At 33.7% G+C, this 18,798-nt stretch overlaps 1 protein-coding gene across 1 annotated transcript in view; it reads left to right on the top strand.

Annotated features, from left to right (window-relative positions):
- Positions 1 to 18,798, top strand: part of gny (ALG6 alpha-1,3-glucosyltransferase garnysstan) — a 75,391-nt gene that overhangs the window by 15,054 nt on the left and 41,539 nt on the right. The window contains exons 4-7 of the mRNA XM_090369149.1: positions 4,703 to 4,791; positions 7,565 to 7,650; positions 10,230 to 10,294; positions 11,980 to 12,162. Of these exons, the coding sequence (XP_090225275.1) occupies positions 4,703 to 4,791; positions 7,565 to 7,650; positions 10,230 to 10,294; positions 11,980 to 12,162 (423 nt within the window). The remainder of the gene's footprint in view (positions 1 to 4,702; positions 4,792 to 7,564; positions 7,651 to 10,229; positions 10,295 to 11,979; positions 12,163 to 18,798) is intronic.

Raw genomic sequence — 18,798 nt, forward strand, 5'->3', positions numbered from 1 at the left:
TGGGAGTTGACTTTATGATATCAAATAAATGGAAAAAGAAATAATAATTTCTGGATTTCTGTTGGTCCAATTTAATTAAATTTGAGACAGCTTCACAAATTATTCTAAATGAGCTAAACATAAAATTTAATGAAAATCCATCCATTGAGTGTTAAGTTATTATATGCAGATGGACAGACATGGTGAAGACAGTAGACACTTTACACATGTATGCTAATATGACTGATAAAAAAATGAGTTTGTAATTTATATTATCATATTATAATTAAAAGTGCCTATAAAATTCAGTAATACGAAGATATATATTTGTGCAATAAGTCTCATAGTCTGATCCAGAACATAAAAACCCCTTATTACACTATTTCTATGGGCAATTTTTTTTCCAGGACATACTCAATTTCCCTCTATAGTTCATCAATTAGGCAACCCCAGCAAATAGGATATTCTGATCGTTTAATTTCATTCTCTGAAGGCAGTAAAAATTTTTCAGTTTAGAATCAAACAGAAGTCACTGGGATCAGATTTTTGAAGGAATTGGCACTTGTACAGATTGAATATGTCACATCATATTGTGACATTATGACATTATGGGTGCGCCTCCGTAGCCAGGCGGGAAGGAGCAGCAGTGCGTAGCACACGCTTCTTGATTAGACCGAGGTTCGAGCCCGTCACCACCAAATACGGAGATGCGGAAAGGTCGGGGAATGACCACCGCATATCCCGGAGCAATATGGCCTTAGTTGCTAATGCTCCTAAAAACCAAATAACAACAGCATGACATTATGGTTGAATATGTTATATAATGCTCGCAACTCCATTGCTGCAGAAGACTTGTTGGTGTATCCAATGCCATGATAAAATAATGTTCTTGTGCCTCTTATCCATAATTATTTGGGCACTTTTTTGATTAGCTGTTGCTATAGGTAACTGACAAGCACTGCCTTTTATGCATTTCAAAAAATTAGTAGTATGTCTTTTCCCATCACGGCAGCAAAACGGAAAAAAATTGAATTTTCAAGTTAGATAAAAATGTGAACTCAAAGTGCAGAGCCATGTTTTGTAGTTTGGGCTCTGTATTGAAATATGATCCATGGTTATAAACCGAGACAGTTAGTTTTTTATGTTTATGCAGAACGTTCCAGAATTGCCATCAGTCTTAATAGGTCTGTTCTCTTTTTTATTTATTATTAACATTCACCGTATCCATCTTTCAGATTCCTTTCTCTGCTTCAAATAGTTTCTTAATATTGATTGTATATGAAATACCGATGTACTCAAAAGTAGATCTGATCAGTGAGACATTGTGAAACTTGAAGACATTAATAGGGACTCAGATCAGTCACTGTTTTAATATGCAGTTATGTTATGCTTAAATTCAGCATATCACTTAACAACAATTAAAGATGCTGGAGCAGAACCTCCTAATAGTTGCCAAATGTTGGCATGTACATTCAGCAAACTTCAGGGAGCTTGCTGAATATGCTTGCTATTTTTGGAAGTTGTACTTTCAGATAGTTTTATGATAATACATATTGCAGATTTTTCTATTTTCTACTTCACATAATGTCTATCAAAAATGCTGTCATTAATCTGATAATACAGTGCAACCATGATATAATGCGCCTCTTCGTACTACCGTTTCAGATATACCTTAGGTTTGATCATGTCCACCAAAACGAATTATGAAAAAGAGTAGTGTGTTAACAGAACTAGCAATTTCATATTGGAAACTTGAAAAGGGGAATACTGTAAATACTGGTATCCAAGTATATCCTGCTACTGTATTTCAAAGAGGGGAAATCAGCTAAAAATTGGCTGTATATTTGCTTCAATATATTCAGTATTCAGTTGCAGAGTAATTTTTGTAAACAACAGGACTCGTCAGAGACTAATTATTGTAGACACCCATTGCAGTTTCACCCCTCAACTAGAGGTGCAATAAAAGAGTATATCAGTGGAATGCTAATTATAAACAGTTACCTCTTTATGGGGATATGGCTACCATTTGTGAAGTGCATTACACTAGTTACAAAGTAAATTTTTGTAAACATTCACATGACATCCTTTCTTCAGCTAGAAGTTACACTTAGGATATCAAAAACTGCTAAAGGCTAAACTAGACAAAAATATACATGAACTGACAAGTGATTTATGGAAAAATCAAACTTCATTTCGGCACTATCATAGGTCGGACAGTTTTGATTTAATTTTCTCAAACTTCTAGGGCATCAGAAATATGTTGAAAAATTAGTAAATCAATAGAACTGAAGTAATGGCCACGAAAAGAAAAAATTACACAGTTGAAGAAAAGTTGAAGATTATCAAAAGGGTTAAGAGTGGTGAAACAAAATGCAGTACATTTTGCGAGTGTAGAATTCCGTAAGGAACGATCTGTGATTGGATGAAAGAGGAAGAAAAATTGTGTCCATTCGTAGACTCTGTAGAAGATAAGTAGGCCTCCAAAGAGAGAAAACTAGACTTCGTGAAAATGGTGATGTGGATCAGTGCTTATACAAGTGGTTTCTACAGAAGCATACTGAAGGGGTACCAATAAATGGGGTAATTTTTGATTGTATGCAGGCACTTAAATTTCATAAGCTACTTGGTGGAGATGAGGACACATTTAGAGCTTCTGAAAGGCAACTGGAGATGGAAGGCTTGTCATGAGGTGTCCCAGATTAGTCGTGTAAGTGAATCTGCATTGGGGAACATTACAGCAGCAGAAGTGTTTCCTGAATTTGTGTGTAATGTGATTCAGGATGGTGAATTCACAGATGAACAGTAGTATAACTGTGATGATACAGCTGTACTGTAAACTTCTACCTGATAAGTCACTGGATTTTAAAAAGGCACCCAACAAAGTGGTCATGAAAAATAACAGAGACAGAATTACTCTGTTACTGTGTGCAAACAAGACTGTAAATCACAAGCTAAAATGATTGTGCATTGGTAAAAGTTGAAGCCCTCAGTGTTTTAAGCATGTCAGCATGAAATCTCTACCTGTGATTTATAAAAATAGCTTCAACGGATGGACGACCAAGTGATATTTTTGCTTCATGGTGTGAAAGTGAGTTTATACCATTAGTGAGTTGCCACCCACTTTCTAAAAAACTTGAAGAAAAGGCTTTGTTACTGTTGCATCACTTCAGTTGATGTCCTGAAATTGAAAAATGGCAAGATCAGAATCATGTTTCTGCCAAGGAACACAACTGTGCTAATTTAGCCCATGGATTAGGGCATTATTCAAGCCTTCAGAGCCTGCTATCATGGCGAGCTACTTGCTGGTGTTGTGAACTCAGAAATTCTAGAACTTGAATTTCTGAAAACATTAACACCGAAAGATGTTGCATACAATATTGGATTAACATGGGATAAAGCAAGCTCAGCAGCAATTGAAAACTGCTGGAAAAAGGGATTGGAGAGATGAGCTCACTAATAATAACCTTGAATTAGCAGCATTTTCAGAACAAGACGCAAAGCCCAATTTTAATATACTGGCAGTCTTAGAGCAAATGACCTGCCTGCTTGGATTGAGGTGAATGTGTCAGCTCCAGTTGTGCATTACCTGAACAAGGAAGAAATCACAGCCTCTGAACAGTGGGAAGAAAATTGACAAACTGAAGGCCAGTAACATAGGCAGTGACTCAGAAGATAATGTGGATGACTCATGTAAGGAAAAGCAGCAGAAATTAACACAGTGCTTGAAAACATTAATGAGGTAATGGCATGGTTAGAACATCAGAGTGATAGTGATCAGAGTCATCATTTATTGCATCAGACCACTATTAAGAATATGTACTGAGAAAATGCTGTCATCAGTTCCGGCAAACTAAATTACATGACTATTTCAGAATGGATGCAGTGCATAAAATGTTAAGTCAATAAGAACATTGTGTATTAGTAGAATGTAAAGGGAATGATATAACCTTTAATATCATTCTTTTAAATTGTCTTTTAGTCTGTATACTCATAAAACATTAATAAATAAAGTATTTATTTACTAAGTAGTGTATTTATGTTTAAAAAAAACTGGGGGAAAAAATAGTAAAATTTTTTGGCTATAACGTGCTTTGCTTATAATGTGGGTATTAAACTTGTCCTTTGACACCCACATTATATTGAGGTTGCACTGTATTTACTTTGCACTGAGGCGCCTCCGTAGCCAGGTGGGAAGGAGCAGCAGTGCGTAGCACACGCTTCTTGATTAGACCGGGGTTTGAGCCCGTCACCACCAAATACGGAGGATGCGGAAAGATCAGGGAATGACCACCGCATATCCCGGAGCAATATGGCCTTAGTCGCTAATGCTTCTAAAAACTAAATTTAGACAACAACAAACAAACTTTGCACTAGTGAGAAGGGTTGGCCTAAACACTTAAAATTTTACGTTGTATAGATTTCATTCTACGTTGGAACACAAACTCTTTGTTCGTCTCTCATAACAAATTCCCTGAGTAAACTATAAATAACTTTGTTATAAGAGTAGCCATAAATAAACACAAAGTATTTACTTATGGTTACTCTCATAACATAGTGAAAAAAAAGATGAATGATGTTATGAATAAACAACCGATTGCAGGATACCCTGGTTCTGTCATGATCAAACTGTCCATGGATAATTGAGAGTCAGCTTTATTTGTTTATTCAGTTAATTAAAAAAAACTGATCATTTTAATTTTGTCATTTTATTTTTCTTACATAGTGCTCAATGGTTTAATAAAGATTGGGTAAAGCTGCATATTTCTCGAGGCCATGAAAGCTATCATCATAAGATTTTTATGAGATCTACAGGTATGGTTGTTTGTTATTATAAATTTTACTCAAATGAAGTCAGATATAATCACATTTGACTGTATATAACCACTTACTGTTTCTTATAGAGGTGTTTTTTTTTTTACAGTTAATTGTGGAATATTGATTTTAATTTTTCGGTATTTGTTTGAGAGGCAGCAAATGTTTAAAACATTTTGACTTCACAGAAGTGTTTTACAAGGCATTAAAAAATAATAATAATACAGTACACACTATTGGATGTACATTGGATATACAAAGATTTTTGCTTCATGGAATTATAGTACAAATTCTCATCATCATTATTATTCTGATTATGACAATTTGTATTATAACTCTGGGAATGAATAATCTGATATAAGCAAAACTTTGTTTGAACCCTGGGGATTGCTTACTACATTGTGTGTATCCGTCCACATTTCAGTTCTGGCAGACCTTTCTCCTCTGAACCAAGAACCAGGTTGTGCTGATCTGCTTCCCTGCTGTGCCAGAGGTAGAGAAAGTAAGGAAACTTAGTAAAACCACTGTACAAACTCAGAAGGAATCCAGCACTTTGAACTCTCCATGGCATTTTATTTATGCTGGTCCTACTTCATTTTCTCTAACACTTCCTTGAAATTCCATAGTTTTCATTTATGTGAACAAAGTGCATAATGGGAATCAATGGGCATATATTCCCATTGTGAAGCAATGTAGCCTTCAAACTTTTACTTTAACTGTGTGAAAAATTGCCACTCTTCTGGGTTGTGATTGCGACTAATACTAATTTCTTCATAAAGACCAATCAAATCAGAACAATAGCACATGGATTTCTGAAGCAGTGTAAAAATGTGCATAAATAGCATATCTTTTTCTGTATGTGGAAGTCTTGGGATCAACTGGATTCTACTCTTTTAAATGAAATATCAGGTAATTGAGTGTAACCAAATCCAAAATATCTGTTGGATTTGGTTACACTCAATTCCCTTGCTAAATCATCCAGTTTTTTTTTTTTTTTTTTGTTAGTTGTTGGTGCATCGGCTTCTGTGGTCATAATGCACCTCCCAAAGTTTTTGCATTTTACTCTGATCCAAGCCTGAGGCGAGATTCAAACCCACGACCTTTGGGTTGCCAGGCAGGCACTTTACCTACCTGGCTAGCCCAGTCTGCATCCAGTTCTTACTGATTAGGAAAATGTAACTTTACATGGATAAGCTTCTGAGATGTAATCCCAATTAATGTAGATATTCAGGTGGAAGTCAGTTCTACTTTTGGGCCTTGGAAAGTCAGAAAATGTATTGATGTGTGTAAATTCATATTAGAATGTGCTTTGAGAGCATAGTTGATGTGGCTCATTTTGTATATTTTGACATAATGAAATGTGAAGTGTGCAGAACAGTTTGATGTAAAACCTTTTTTGATGGTAAATGAATGGAATATTTATATTAATGCATTTTTATAAAATCAAAGATACTATATATCACTTATCATATGAGCAATGAAAAATTATTTTATTGGAAAAAACTTGGAAAATGCAATTTTATTCCATTTAAAGCCAGCTTCATATGATGCTCAATTTTCAGTTTATTTTAGCTATACTTTCACTTTTTATAGAAAGAATTAATAATTAGTTTTATATGGTTACAGTTCTATCAACTGCACTTCTGATTAAAACAAAGGCACTTTAATATCAATTTCCAGCTACTGTGCAACATTAAATGTAGGCACCAAAAAGTTGAGAAATGCAAGTGTCATGGGATTTGTTCTATAAAACACTATGCAACAAAAATTAGTAGCAACTAGATATGCAATAATCTATGATTTGCATTCACTCTATAAAGGACTGAGAACAAGATAGATTTTTCCCAGTAACATTTAAAAATTATTTTAGGTTAATTAACATAAAGTTTTCTCTATATGTAGGAAACCTGATGTGTGGTGCACTATGGCCATAGATGTTGATGCACCTAAAAAACCCCAAAACAAACAAACAAACCTGATGTAATCTGTATATAAGATGCCCCTGTACTTTTTGATTTTGAAAATGCCTATAATTTCTCAGCTTGTACTCAGGTATCTATAATATCCTATTCACCAGATTCATCTTCCAGTTCTGATGATTATTGTTTGGAAGGTGGATTGGGAATTGGAAGATCTTCATTGTCTGGTACTGAATCAATAGGTGATAATATGTTGGAATATACTATGGTGGTTTTTTGATCCACAGACCTTGTAAACTTTTCTGTATCCACCATATAATTGTAGCAGTCATCATGTTGGTTTGTGGGCTCTCTCAATATTCCAGGTATAGGAATAGGCATACAATTATGATTACCACGAAATTGACCTTGTAATGTTGGCCTGCCGCTACAGGGACTAATTATTGTAAGACACCCATTGTAGTATGTAATTATGAATTATATAGTACAATGTAATTCATAATTACATAATTGTTACACATCTATGTAATTCGTAATTTTCTGTAAGTCACAAAACATAAAAACTATCAATTGCTGCAAAAATTTATTTAACAAGGCCAAAATCAAACATTGGATCCAGCATGCAAAATCATGTAAGAAACAGTTAAATATAAATATAAATTTTTTGTTACATAGTGATATTTTATAGCTAAAATTGTCTCAAATTTTAGTCTTGTTTTACAGACATTATTTAAGGTTTCAGCTTTTTTTTTTTTAAGTTAAAGGGTCCACTTAATTGCATTCAAGCCCTCTAAAAACTGATGTTACTGTATTGAGTATAAAATTCATATAATTATATTATTTTTTTTTTACAGTTATTATAGCTGATCTCCTCATATACTTTCCTAGTGTGATATTCTATTGGAATACCATTAAAAAACCTTCTAAGACAAGGGACAAGGCAAGTTAATCTATTATTTCATTTCTTTTTGGTAGCAAAATTTTTCTTTCTGATAGTTTTAAATTTTTGAAATTATCTCTCCCCCTTTAACAATGGTATAAATGTGCTACAAATTGAACCTGAAAGTGGATTTGCACATTTCGGTTGCTAAATTCCGCTGAAGAAATGTATATGTTGCTCCCTAAGTTTCATTAATAGTTGTCACCTTAGTGTTTAGTTCTGTTATGGCTCTTAGCCACTTGCTGTTTGTTTCATAGAAATATATCAATCATTATTCCTAATGCCTTTAGGTAGTTTTATAAAGGTTAAGTAATATATTTGGAAAAACTGGTGCTAGTGGAATATTTTCTTTCCCATAAGCTTAATTTTGTAATGGGAAGTTGCATCCCTAAGACTTTGAAAGGTATATTTTTATCATATTAATTGGATTTGAATAGTAAGTTAACATGGAAATAGTATAATAAATATATGAAAATGTATTTATTGTACTCTAAATAAGAAGGTACTGTATAATGACATAAAATGCTTGTAAAAATGGTTTAAACCTTACCTTCAAAGATGCTACTGTACAAGATTCAGTTAATACCTGGTCCAACTGTCTTATTCCTTAGTTGGCTGTGGACTCCCATTTGAGCCTCAAGTACATTTGCATAGAATAGCATGTTGATATCAATAAGGTGGTTACCTAAACCTAGTCCTAAATAGGACTATGTTTAGGTAACCCCCTTATTTGATATTCTTTAAATTCTAAATAATTTTGACAGTTTTTCACTTTACAGTTTAAAATTGAGATTTAATGCACTATAAGATATGCTTCCTTTGAAATTTCTAAAGTAATTTGTATAATGATGTGATTAAAGTTTTTAACAACTGGTTGCTCTGATTATTCTTTTAGAGACAGTAGTGTACAATAATTATTCTTTTAAAGACAGTATATTGATAAGATTTTTCTAAATTTTACTGATTTGTGCAAATGGGCTGGATGACATATTTGAATTCACATTATCTCCTTGGAGTCCTCAGAACCCAGGCTTTGGAAATGCCACCCTAATCTGCACTTATTAAAGTTCAGGTATATTATGTTTTTAACTTATTATACTTGTATATGCCTTTAAGTTATTTGTAAAAGAATAAGAGAAGTATACCTCAATATGAAACATAGAACACTTCCGTATGATACTCTCCAGAAATTTAAACGAATATTACATTACAGTAAAAATTAAATTGAAGACAATTACATTTTTTTTTTTTTTAATTTAATGAGGCCAAAATACTTTGTCCAATGTAATTATACGAGACTATTAATTGCAGAAACCGTCGACATTAAATTACATGAGAATTCTATTAATGTTCGGCATCCATATCTAATCTCTGATTCATGGCCGTTTATGCACATACATGAAGACAAATCCCTATTTAAGATTCTTGCTCACACATATTCGGTAATTTTCATTCCTGTGATCAAGACATACTGTCAAAGCATTGTCAGCTTCAGGAAGAAAATCATTTTGCATTCTTTTAATTAATTTTTTATTGCGTTTAATTTATTTTTTGTTTATTTACTGTTCAAATACACTATTTTTGTAGAACACTTCGGTGTGATACTCTCCAGAAATTAAAACGAATATTACATTACAGTAAAAATTAAATTGAAAACAATTTTAAAAAAATTTTATTTTTTATTTATTATTATTATTATTATTATTATTTATTTATTTATTATTTTTTATTATTATTATTTTTAAATTTAACGAGACCAAAATACTTAGTGTCCAATGTAATTATAGGAGGCTATTAATTGCAGAAACCATCAACATTAAATTATATGAGAATTCTATTAACATTCGCCATCCATATCTAATCTCTGATTCATGGTTGTTTATGCGCATGTGCAAAGACAAATAATCTCTATTTAAGATTCTTGCTCACACATATTTGGTAATTTTCATTCCTGTGATCGCGACGTATGGTTGAAAAGCATTGTCAACTTCAGGAAGGAAAATCATTTTGCATTCTTTTAATTAATTTTTTTATTAGCGTTCAATTGATTTTTAATTGTTTTCAATTGAATTTTTAATTGTTTATTTAGTGATTAAATACACTATTTTCAGTTCTCTACAAATTATTAAGTACATTTTATAATGCTAAAAATATTCATTATCTATGTTGAAATATTATATCCTAGTTGACTTTTTATGCTTATGTTATTCTGAGATCAGATATTAATAGTTTTATTTATTTTTATTTTTTGAATTGTCGAAATAAAACATAATTACACAGTTATCATAAAAATTTAATATTTTGTATTTCTTGTTCTGTAAGCCATATTTCCTACTCTAACATTATTGTACCATTGTCTGATTGACCACGGTAATTTTTAATTACTGTAGTCAATCTTTTATTATAGTATTGTACTCTTTCTGTAGGATTTTGTGAGATCAAATATTAAGAGTTATTTTTTAGTAATAACCTGTTAATAGTAATGTCTTTTGTTTTGCTTTAAAACTGTAGAAAAGAAAATAAAGATAATTACACAGTTATAACAAGAATTTTTATATCTTGTGCTTCCTATTCCATAGGCTATAGTTGCTAGTCTAACATTGTTGTATCCTGGACTGATTTTGATTGACCATGGTCATTTTCAGTATCCTTTATAACAGCGTTGTGCTATTTCTGTAAATGTGTTAGATGCAACCAATCACTTTGTATTTATTCTCATATATTGAAAAAGTTAAAAGAAGCTCTTTCCTTATGAAAAAGAAAAACTTACTGAAAGTATTCAGCTTAAAGCAACTCAATGTTTTATACCAAAAAAGGGGCAAGTTGTCAGAAAGTTTACAAAACTTTCCAAAAGCAACTGTTGAAAAGTATTATTATATTATTATAACTGTTGAAAAGTTTTACAAACTTTTCAACAGTTATAATAATAAAATAATACTTGAAGACATTTAAGACGTGATTTGCAGACAACTTTATTTCTAATTTTTTTAAGCATGAAGAAAATACTTGGTAATCACTGACACAAGATAATGTTGCTCTGAGACTACAGTTATACTCAGAGAGAAGCAAAATAGCATGACAAGTTATTTAACAGGAATCCCATGATTTCTAAGGTAACATGAATACTGTTTCAAAGAGTATACCTGCTTTGTATTCAAGCACTTAAAAACAGAAATGAAAGAAAAGCTTAAATTAAAATGTATACATGTATACAGGCATAATACCCAATTTATGCACTGTGCAAGCTGGAAAATTCCAGAATAACTTATGTCAAGTGGAAGGAGTGGAGTTCCCCTCTCCCATAAGTTATTCTGGAATTTTCCAGCCTGCACAGTGCATAAATTGAGTATTATGCCTGTATACATGTCTGAATACGTGTACAGGCTTAATGCACTGGAACTTATGTGGCCTAAGGTGCTGATGCAATATTAAACCAACAATGAGCTACCAGGCCAAATAAGAAATAGATGCTGAACAGTTTAAATAGCTTTTGACATTTATTGTTTTAGCTGATGTTTCAGTAGGTTTGTGTGAATTGTTTATATCTTAAGTAGTATATATTGTAAGTTTTTCTTTAATTTTTGTTTTCGGCAAAGGGTATGTCATCTTTGTCTTGAGGTATATACCTGAAAGCAAAGAGGACATGCCCTTTGAGATGTAGTATTTCTGTTTAATTATTCGCTATTGGAGTTTTTTCCCTGGGCATATTAGTGCAATATGATCTTGTGTTGGTGATTAAATATAGCATTTTCTATGTATCTTTCAGCTTGTTTTATTATTACAACCAGTCTTGGTAGTACCTACATTGTGTTTTGAAGGGTAAACTTTTCTTAAGAATTTTGATAGAATTCTTATGAAATTATTTATATTCATGTTTTTATTTTATAGATATGTATATTTTTTCTTTGTCATCTCCAAACAATAGAAAATCAGCATACTTGTGGCTGAGGTGATTGATTTCCTTGGCAAATCATCTAAATTTGCTCCAGAATCTTCCACTTGAGATCAGTTGAACTACAGCCTGATTGAAGAAGCTGTTAAGAATTACTAATCTTTGCACCTTTTGCCAGTGCTGTTCCAGAAATTGGCAATTATAAATGATTCTTAGAAGAATCATTTATAATTGGACTGATTTGCACATTTATATTTCTCATCAGTATAACAGACCATTTGCAGTAATAATGAACAGTTGCCCATGAATTTCTTTTATTTTGATGAATAAATCTGAGGGGATCATTAAAAGATATTTTTTTCATCATCATCTCTGCTATTTTATATTTAATTGTATGTATATCTATGTATTTAATCATTGAACTTAACATTTGCTAGATACAACTGTGTTAGTCTAGGCCTTGCACTTTGGGCAATTTTTTTTCTGTCCAAAGATAACTATTTAAGCGGTGCTGCTGCATTTACTTTGGCTATTCACTATAAGCAAATGGAATTCTACCATGCCTTTCCTTTCTTTTTTTATCTACTGGGAACTTGTTTTCAGGAACCTCCAAAGCATGGGTGAGTAAGTTTGCTATATTTTCAACAAAATAATTGATTTTTAATTGAGACTTCAGTTTTGTGGTTGCAAAGTCTCAAAACTAGATGTGTGCATCAGGACTTAATTGAGATATTTAAAGTTTAGAAAGGCTGTAGTAATTAAATAATGAGTTTTTTTTTTTTTTTTTTAGGCAGCACAAACTAGAGGATATATACTTATATTAAAGAAAGACAGTTGTTGACTGGATACAAGAAAATTTTATTTTAGCCAAAGGATTATTGATTGTTGGAATAAGTTATCACCTTATTGTGTAGAACTAGTGAGCTTATGTAAATAACATTTGACAGGATTTGACAGACAGATACCTAGATGGAACCAGGTGATATTTTTAAAGCTGATAGTTAAATTAGCCAGGCCTCCCTGTATCAATTTGTCTTTATTAATATTAATACACCATATTATAATGCGGTCTGTAAACTGTTCTTGTCTTTTTTTGTGTCCCGATACTTTCAGTAACGTAGTATAGTTAAATAAAGGAAACATAACAACAAGAGTATAGTATAGTAGAGGAAATATAACAACAAGAGTCTGTCATTATTCACAGAATGGTATTAAAATAAATAATTTTATGTTGCCTGTTCCAACACACATTAAAAATATTTTGAAACTAGTCACTGCTCATTCCTCACATTGGTGCTTCACTTCCTTTTGGGATCTTGTATGTACTACATCTTGTATATCTTGTATTAGCATTGATGTTAATTTTTTTTGTTGCCTAGATGTAATGATATATTCGTCATTATGGCCTTCTTCCTTTAATCGATTTTAGTTTTGTTGATGTCAATACTTCTCATTTGACAAAACTTCTACTACGCAAATAACCAGAGTGTTTAGGTTACACTGGTATGTAATCTAAACATTTTTTTTTATTTAAAAAAATATATTTAATTTTCTAATTTTTTTAAATGCAAATAAGTGAACTTGTACAATTTTCAGATGCTGTTCCATATCAGTAATTGATTTTTTTTTTACCAGGTTTTTTTTTTTCAAAAATTAAAAATAAAAAATGTTCTGCTTATAGTATATATGTATTTCAAACATTCAGCAGATTGTTTTCAGTATAGAGTATTAAAAACAATAATATACTCAGTCACCTCTTTGGATCAGTCATCCAAAGAGATGACACAAACATTTGAATTTAGATGAATTTTCACTTTTCTGAAACTCTTTTTAGCTTACACATGAATTCCTTTTCAAGCAGAGTAGTCTGCTATCATTAGCATTAGTAGAGGCATATGTTAAACAAGCATCGTCCAAAAAAAAAAAAACCTTCCCATTTCATCCATTCACTCCAAATGTTTGTCTAGTTCTTGTGCCTTGAACTTATTTAAGTTGTTCACCTCCACACAACAGATGGATGGAAGTTTGTTCCAACTATCAATCACCTGCTGGGTAAAGCTAAATTTCCGCACATCTATTCTACAATTATCCTTCCTCAATTTGAATTTGTGTCCCCTCAGGTGAGTAATCTGAGCAAGAGGAAGAATTCCATCAGCCTTGAGCTTGTTCAAACCATTCAAGGCCTTATACACCTCAATTAGATCACCTCGCAGGTGCCTAGTCTCTAGACTCTGCAATTTGCAGAACTTAATCTTTTCTTGGTAACAGCAATCCTTTGTTCCACTCATCAATCTCATTACCCTTCTCTGTACTCATTCCAGCAGCTCTACATCCTTCCTAAAATGAGGCTTCCAGACCTGTATGCAGTACTCAAGGTGCAGCCTGACCATTGCCTTATGCAAGGGGACAGTCACCTCCTTATCCCTGCTAGCAAAACTCCTGTATATCATTGACAAGACACCATGAGTTACTCTTGCAGCCTGTCTGCACTGCTCAGAAAACTTCATATCTGACTGCACAATTACCCCCAGGTCCTTTTCATTCTCCACTACGTGAGTGTAGTGCCACCCAGTTGGTACGTTACTCTGAGGTTACTGCTACCCACATGCAGTACTTTACATTTGTCAATGTTAAATTTCAATTGCCACCTCTCAGCTCATCTGCTCAACTTTTTCAGATCCTATTGCAGTAGTGTACTATCATTACCATCATTAACAACCCTGCCAACCTTCGTATCATCTGCAAACTTATACATTAACCCTGTTACACCTTCATCAATATTATTGATAAATACAGAAAACAACAACGGGCCCAACACCAAACCATGAAGTACTCCACTGATAACATTAGTCCATGAAGAGCAGTGTCCATTGATTACCACTCTCTGTCTTTTCCCACTCAACCATCCTTTTATCCCTTGCCCTTAATGCCATTCCTCTCCAATTTGTACAGTAGTCTTCCATGTGCAACAGTATCAAAAGCTTTCCTAAAATCCAAGTATATGATATCAAAATTATTTTTTGCATCCAGTTCCTTTGTGACCACATCATAGTATCCAATCAAATTTGTCAGACAGGACTTTCCCTTAGCAAACCCATGCTGTGTCTGAACTATAAATGCAGTCTTGTCTAGATGATTCTGCATTGCCTCTTTAACCTATTACTCCATTATTTTCCCTAGAACAGAAGTTAAACTAACAAGTCTGTAATTACTCATGTTACACTTTTATCCCCCTTTGTGAATTGGGGTCACATTTTCACATCTCCAGTCCATGGGGACCTCCACTGAGTCCAGACAAGCTTTCATAATTATGGCTAATGGTTTGCTTATTTCCTTTGTTGCTTCCTTTAATATAACTGGATAGATCCCATCCACCCAAGGTGCCTTTCTTATGCTCAATTTCAACAATTTCTACTCCACTTTGCTTTCAGTTATTACAAAATCATTTAGCTCCCTGCCAGAGGTTGCTAAGCTTCTGGCCTCCATTTTCCTACACATTTCCTCATGTGTGAAGGTAGATGCAAAATACTCATTCAGCTTGTCAGCTACCTCAGCAGGTTCATCAGCAATCGATCCGTCGCTGTCAAGTGGACCAATCTGATTAATCCCCTTAATTTTAGAGTTTACATAAGTAAAGAAGTCCTTACTGTTTTTCTTTGCATCCTTTGCCAAATATTTCTCATAATCTCATTCTGTTTACCCAAGTTTCTTTTTTTTTTTTTTTTTTTTTTTTTTCATAGTTTTGGTGTCTTGGTGAAACCTTTCACCAAGATATCGTCACTCGCTACTCCAAGGTTCTGTGGAGAGTATTCAAGGTGGTCGTGGGAAAAAATTAACCTTCATCACACTCCTGCTGAAACATACCGTTTTGGAATTAGTAAGCATATTGTTGACTATTGACAGTCTTCTCATAGTCCAGAGTGTTCTGTAATGCCTAAGCAGTTTTTCACAATGCTCTGAACACTAACCAAGTTTTCCTTATTTCTGAGACAGCTGAAATTATGTACGTTTTCAGAAACTTTCTGGTTTTGTAGTCTGGTAGTCTAGTACACTAGCATCACTCATCTCAGGAAATTTTGAAATGATGCACCAGAAACCACCTTCACTTTATCTATAGCCTTAACAAACTGTTTCATTAGTCTCAGTTTTTTATATAGCAGCAGAAGTTCTTTGCTTGAAGAAACAGTTTGGCTCATTTAGCCAAGTTTTATTATTGTCACTTTTATTTATATATAATTATTTATTATTTTATCATGTATGCATATTAACCTTATGTCTTCAAGGAGGCAATTTCAGAGTTCCAAGTGTCCTATATTCTAAAGTAATACTCTAAAAAACAAAAAAAAAAAGCTATTTCTAAGCCTGATGTAGTACTTCAAATTGCTTCCCATTTCTCTTCCTCCTCACAGTCCAACATGCCAGTTATCTTCCCCCATCAAAACTCAACATTATAGACAACAGTCCTTAATGAATAGAATTCATTTAAAAACACACACACTGAGCAATCACTGAATTATGATCACCTACCTAATACCGTGTTGACCCACCGTTTGCATGGATAATACCCACTGTTTGCCTAGGCATTGACTCCACTAGATGTCTGTAGGAATCAGCAGCCATGCTGCTTGCAAGGCTTTCCACATTGTTGGAATACATGACTGCTGTGTGTTCATAGGTCTCACTTCCCATTCCAAAGCATCCCACAGATGTTCAACTGCGAATTTGGAGGCCAATTGAGATGTGTGATATCTTCACTCTGTTCCTCGAATCACTCATGCACAGTGGGCCCAATGACACTGTGCATCATCATCTTGGAAGATCCTGTTTCTGTCTGGAAAAAAATTCAAACAGGACGGGTGCACATGACTCCTAAGAGCTACTAGTAGACCTCACCAGTGAAATATTGGTCCATAAGCACCAGGGATCTTTGTTCTTGCCAGCAAAACATGCTCCATATTAAGCAACCTCCATCATCTGCATAGCCGGTACTGTGTATGATGTGCCCACGGACTTGTATTGCTTGGGCCACACATGAAGGTGTCCATCGGTGTGTTGCACCAGATATTTGTACTTATCCAACCAGCACATTCATTCCCAGTCCTACGGTGTGCAACCAGCATGTTGTTGACACCATAGCCTCCACCATCGACAATAATCAGTGGTGAGAAGTGGGTGTTTTTTGGGCCATCTGCTGTGGAATCCCATACGGCTAAGTGTACAGCATGTCGTCATTTGGGATATTGTTCTTGCATTCCCCATATTGTATTGCAATGTCAGCTGTCACATAGTGACCTGCCATTCATCCTGTACAATTCACTGCACTCTTTGCACACCACGAGCATTCGCCTTGTATAATCATTTACAGTTCTGTCGACGGGGGGTGGTTTGACCTGTTTGACACCATTCTTTGTATACCTTTACCACAGTGAGCTGTGAGCAGCTGACAAGATATGCTACTTCCGATGTGGAAGCACCCCAACAGATGAGCTCCCATAATCATGTCCTCTTGAAGCTAGTATTTTTACAATGTTCCATAATCACTTTTGACTTGCATGACCAGATGCAGATTGCCACTGCTCTAGCATATGAAGCTGTTCAGTTTTTTATAATGAGAACTATGTGGCATAATCCATAATGAATGGGGAGGTCACAATTCAGTGATGACAGTGTGTGTGTGTACACGCAGTTGCAGCCATGTAAATTGCATCACTGTAAAATTTATCCCAAAACAAGCATCAGAATTAAAGTAATTGCCTCTATAGCCTCAGGTGTTATACACTGATTGTAAAATGCTTATGCATTTTATTGTTAAGAAAATAAATTAAAGAAAAAATTATTTAGACATTTATTTTCAAATAATCACAGAAATACGCTGCAGGCCATATAAATACCTTTTCATTGTGACCAATGTTTGAAATTAACATTATGTAATAAGATAGAAAGTACAGTAAACCCCCGCTATTTGCGGGGGTTACGTTCCTGAGAAATGCAGTGAATACTGAGTTATGGCTCCCATAGTAATAAAGGGGTTCCATTCCAAAGTATGAAATATATAAGAAAAACTAGTCTAAAATTTTGTCTATGTATGTATGTATTATATGTACCTTCATAATATGATTATGTACATAGACAGTACATAGTGAAATGCAAGCATATGGCATCAAAATGAAAATAAGAAACAATTTAATATTAAATGTAACATTTATTAGAAATTTCAAACAAATCTTTCAAACCAGTGCTTTTGCTAGCTAAAAAACTTATCCCGGCAGTGCTATCGCCAGGAAGTTATAGAAGGTGACTTCCAGATTTCTGGAAGTCACCTTCTATAAGCCCTTTTAACACTTCAGTTGTTTTTCTGAACATCTTCAGAAAAACAACTCCTTTATCAACACTTTAGCCAGTTTCGCTAAAGTGTTGATAAAGGAGTTTTGCCTTTTCACGAATGATGAGTGAACTTAACGGAATCTTATTTTGAGTTCGGTCTTCTATCCACAGATTTAAAGCTTTTTCCATTTTTTTCTAATTTAACATCACGAGTTACAGAGAAAATTTTTGAAGCAATTAGCATATTTTCACGGACACTATGGCGGATTTTTTCTTCCGATTTTTTGATTGATCGTACCGTTGACTCATTGATTTTATAATGTTTTGCCACTGAGGAGACACTTTCACCATTAGAAATTTTGTCTAATAACTCAATTTTATTCGCTAATGTCATCACCTTTGATCTTTTCATATTTCCCTTGTTATTCGTAGCCATATTTTTGTATGGGTTAGAAAGAACTTGTCCACAATAAAGTCACTTTCTTCTGTTAACACACTCAAAAAAGTCTGTTTTACACTGAAAAATGGTAGATTTATCACTTTTGTCAGCATATCAATTTATAAAATGATAAATTTATTCTATTTATAAGCATATAAATTAAAAGCAAATGACAAAACCTTCCATGACAAGCGCATAACACATACTGAACAAGGATTAGCGAAAAACATACACGCTCGTGATTTTGTCACCCCTCTCCCCCCACCCACTGAGCTCTGTTTTGACCGTGAAAGATAATTTTAGCCACGCCCATGTTTTTTTATGGTGGAAAATGTTCCCGGCGCTTTAAAATTCACATTTTTTTTAGGTTTCATTTTATATTAAATCAGCGACCGCGAATAGCGGGGGTTTACTGTATATACCAGCAGTAAACAAATATGGTTATAATACCATTAGATCTTCTATAACAGATATTAGTATTTTGTTAGCCCAC

The sequence above is a fragment of the Mastigoproctus giganteus genome, chromosome 1, assembly GCF_048544385.1.
Source record: "Mastigoproctus giganteus isolate SK-2022 chromosome 1, ASM4854438v1, whole genome shotgun sequence".
Taxonomy (NCBI): domain Eukaryota; kingdom Metazoa; phylum Arthropoda; class Arachnida; order Uropygi; family Thelyphonidae; genus Mastigoproctus; species Mastigoproctus giganteus.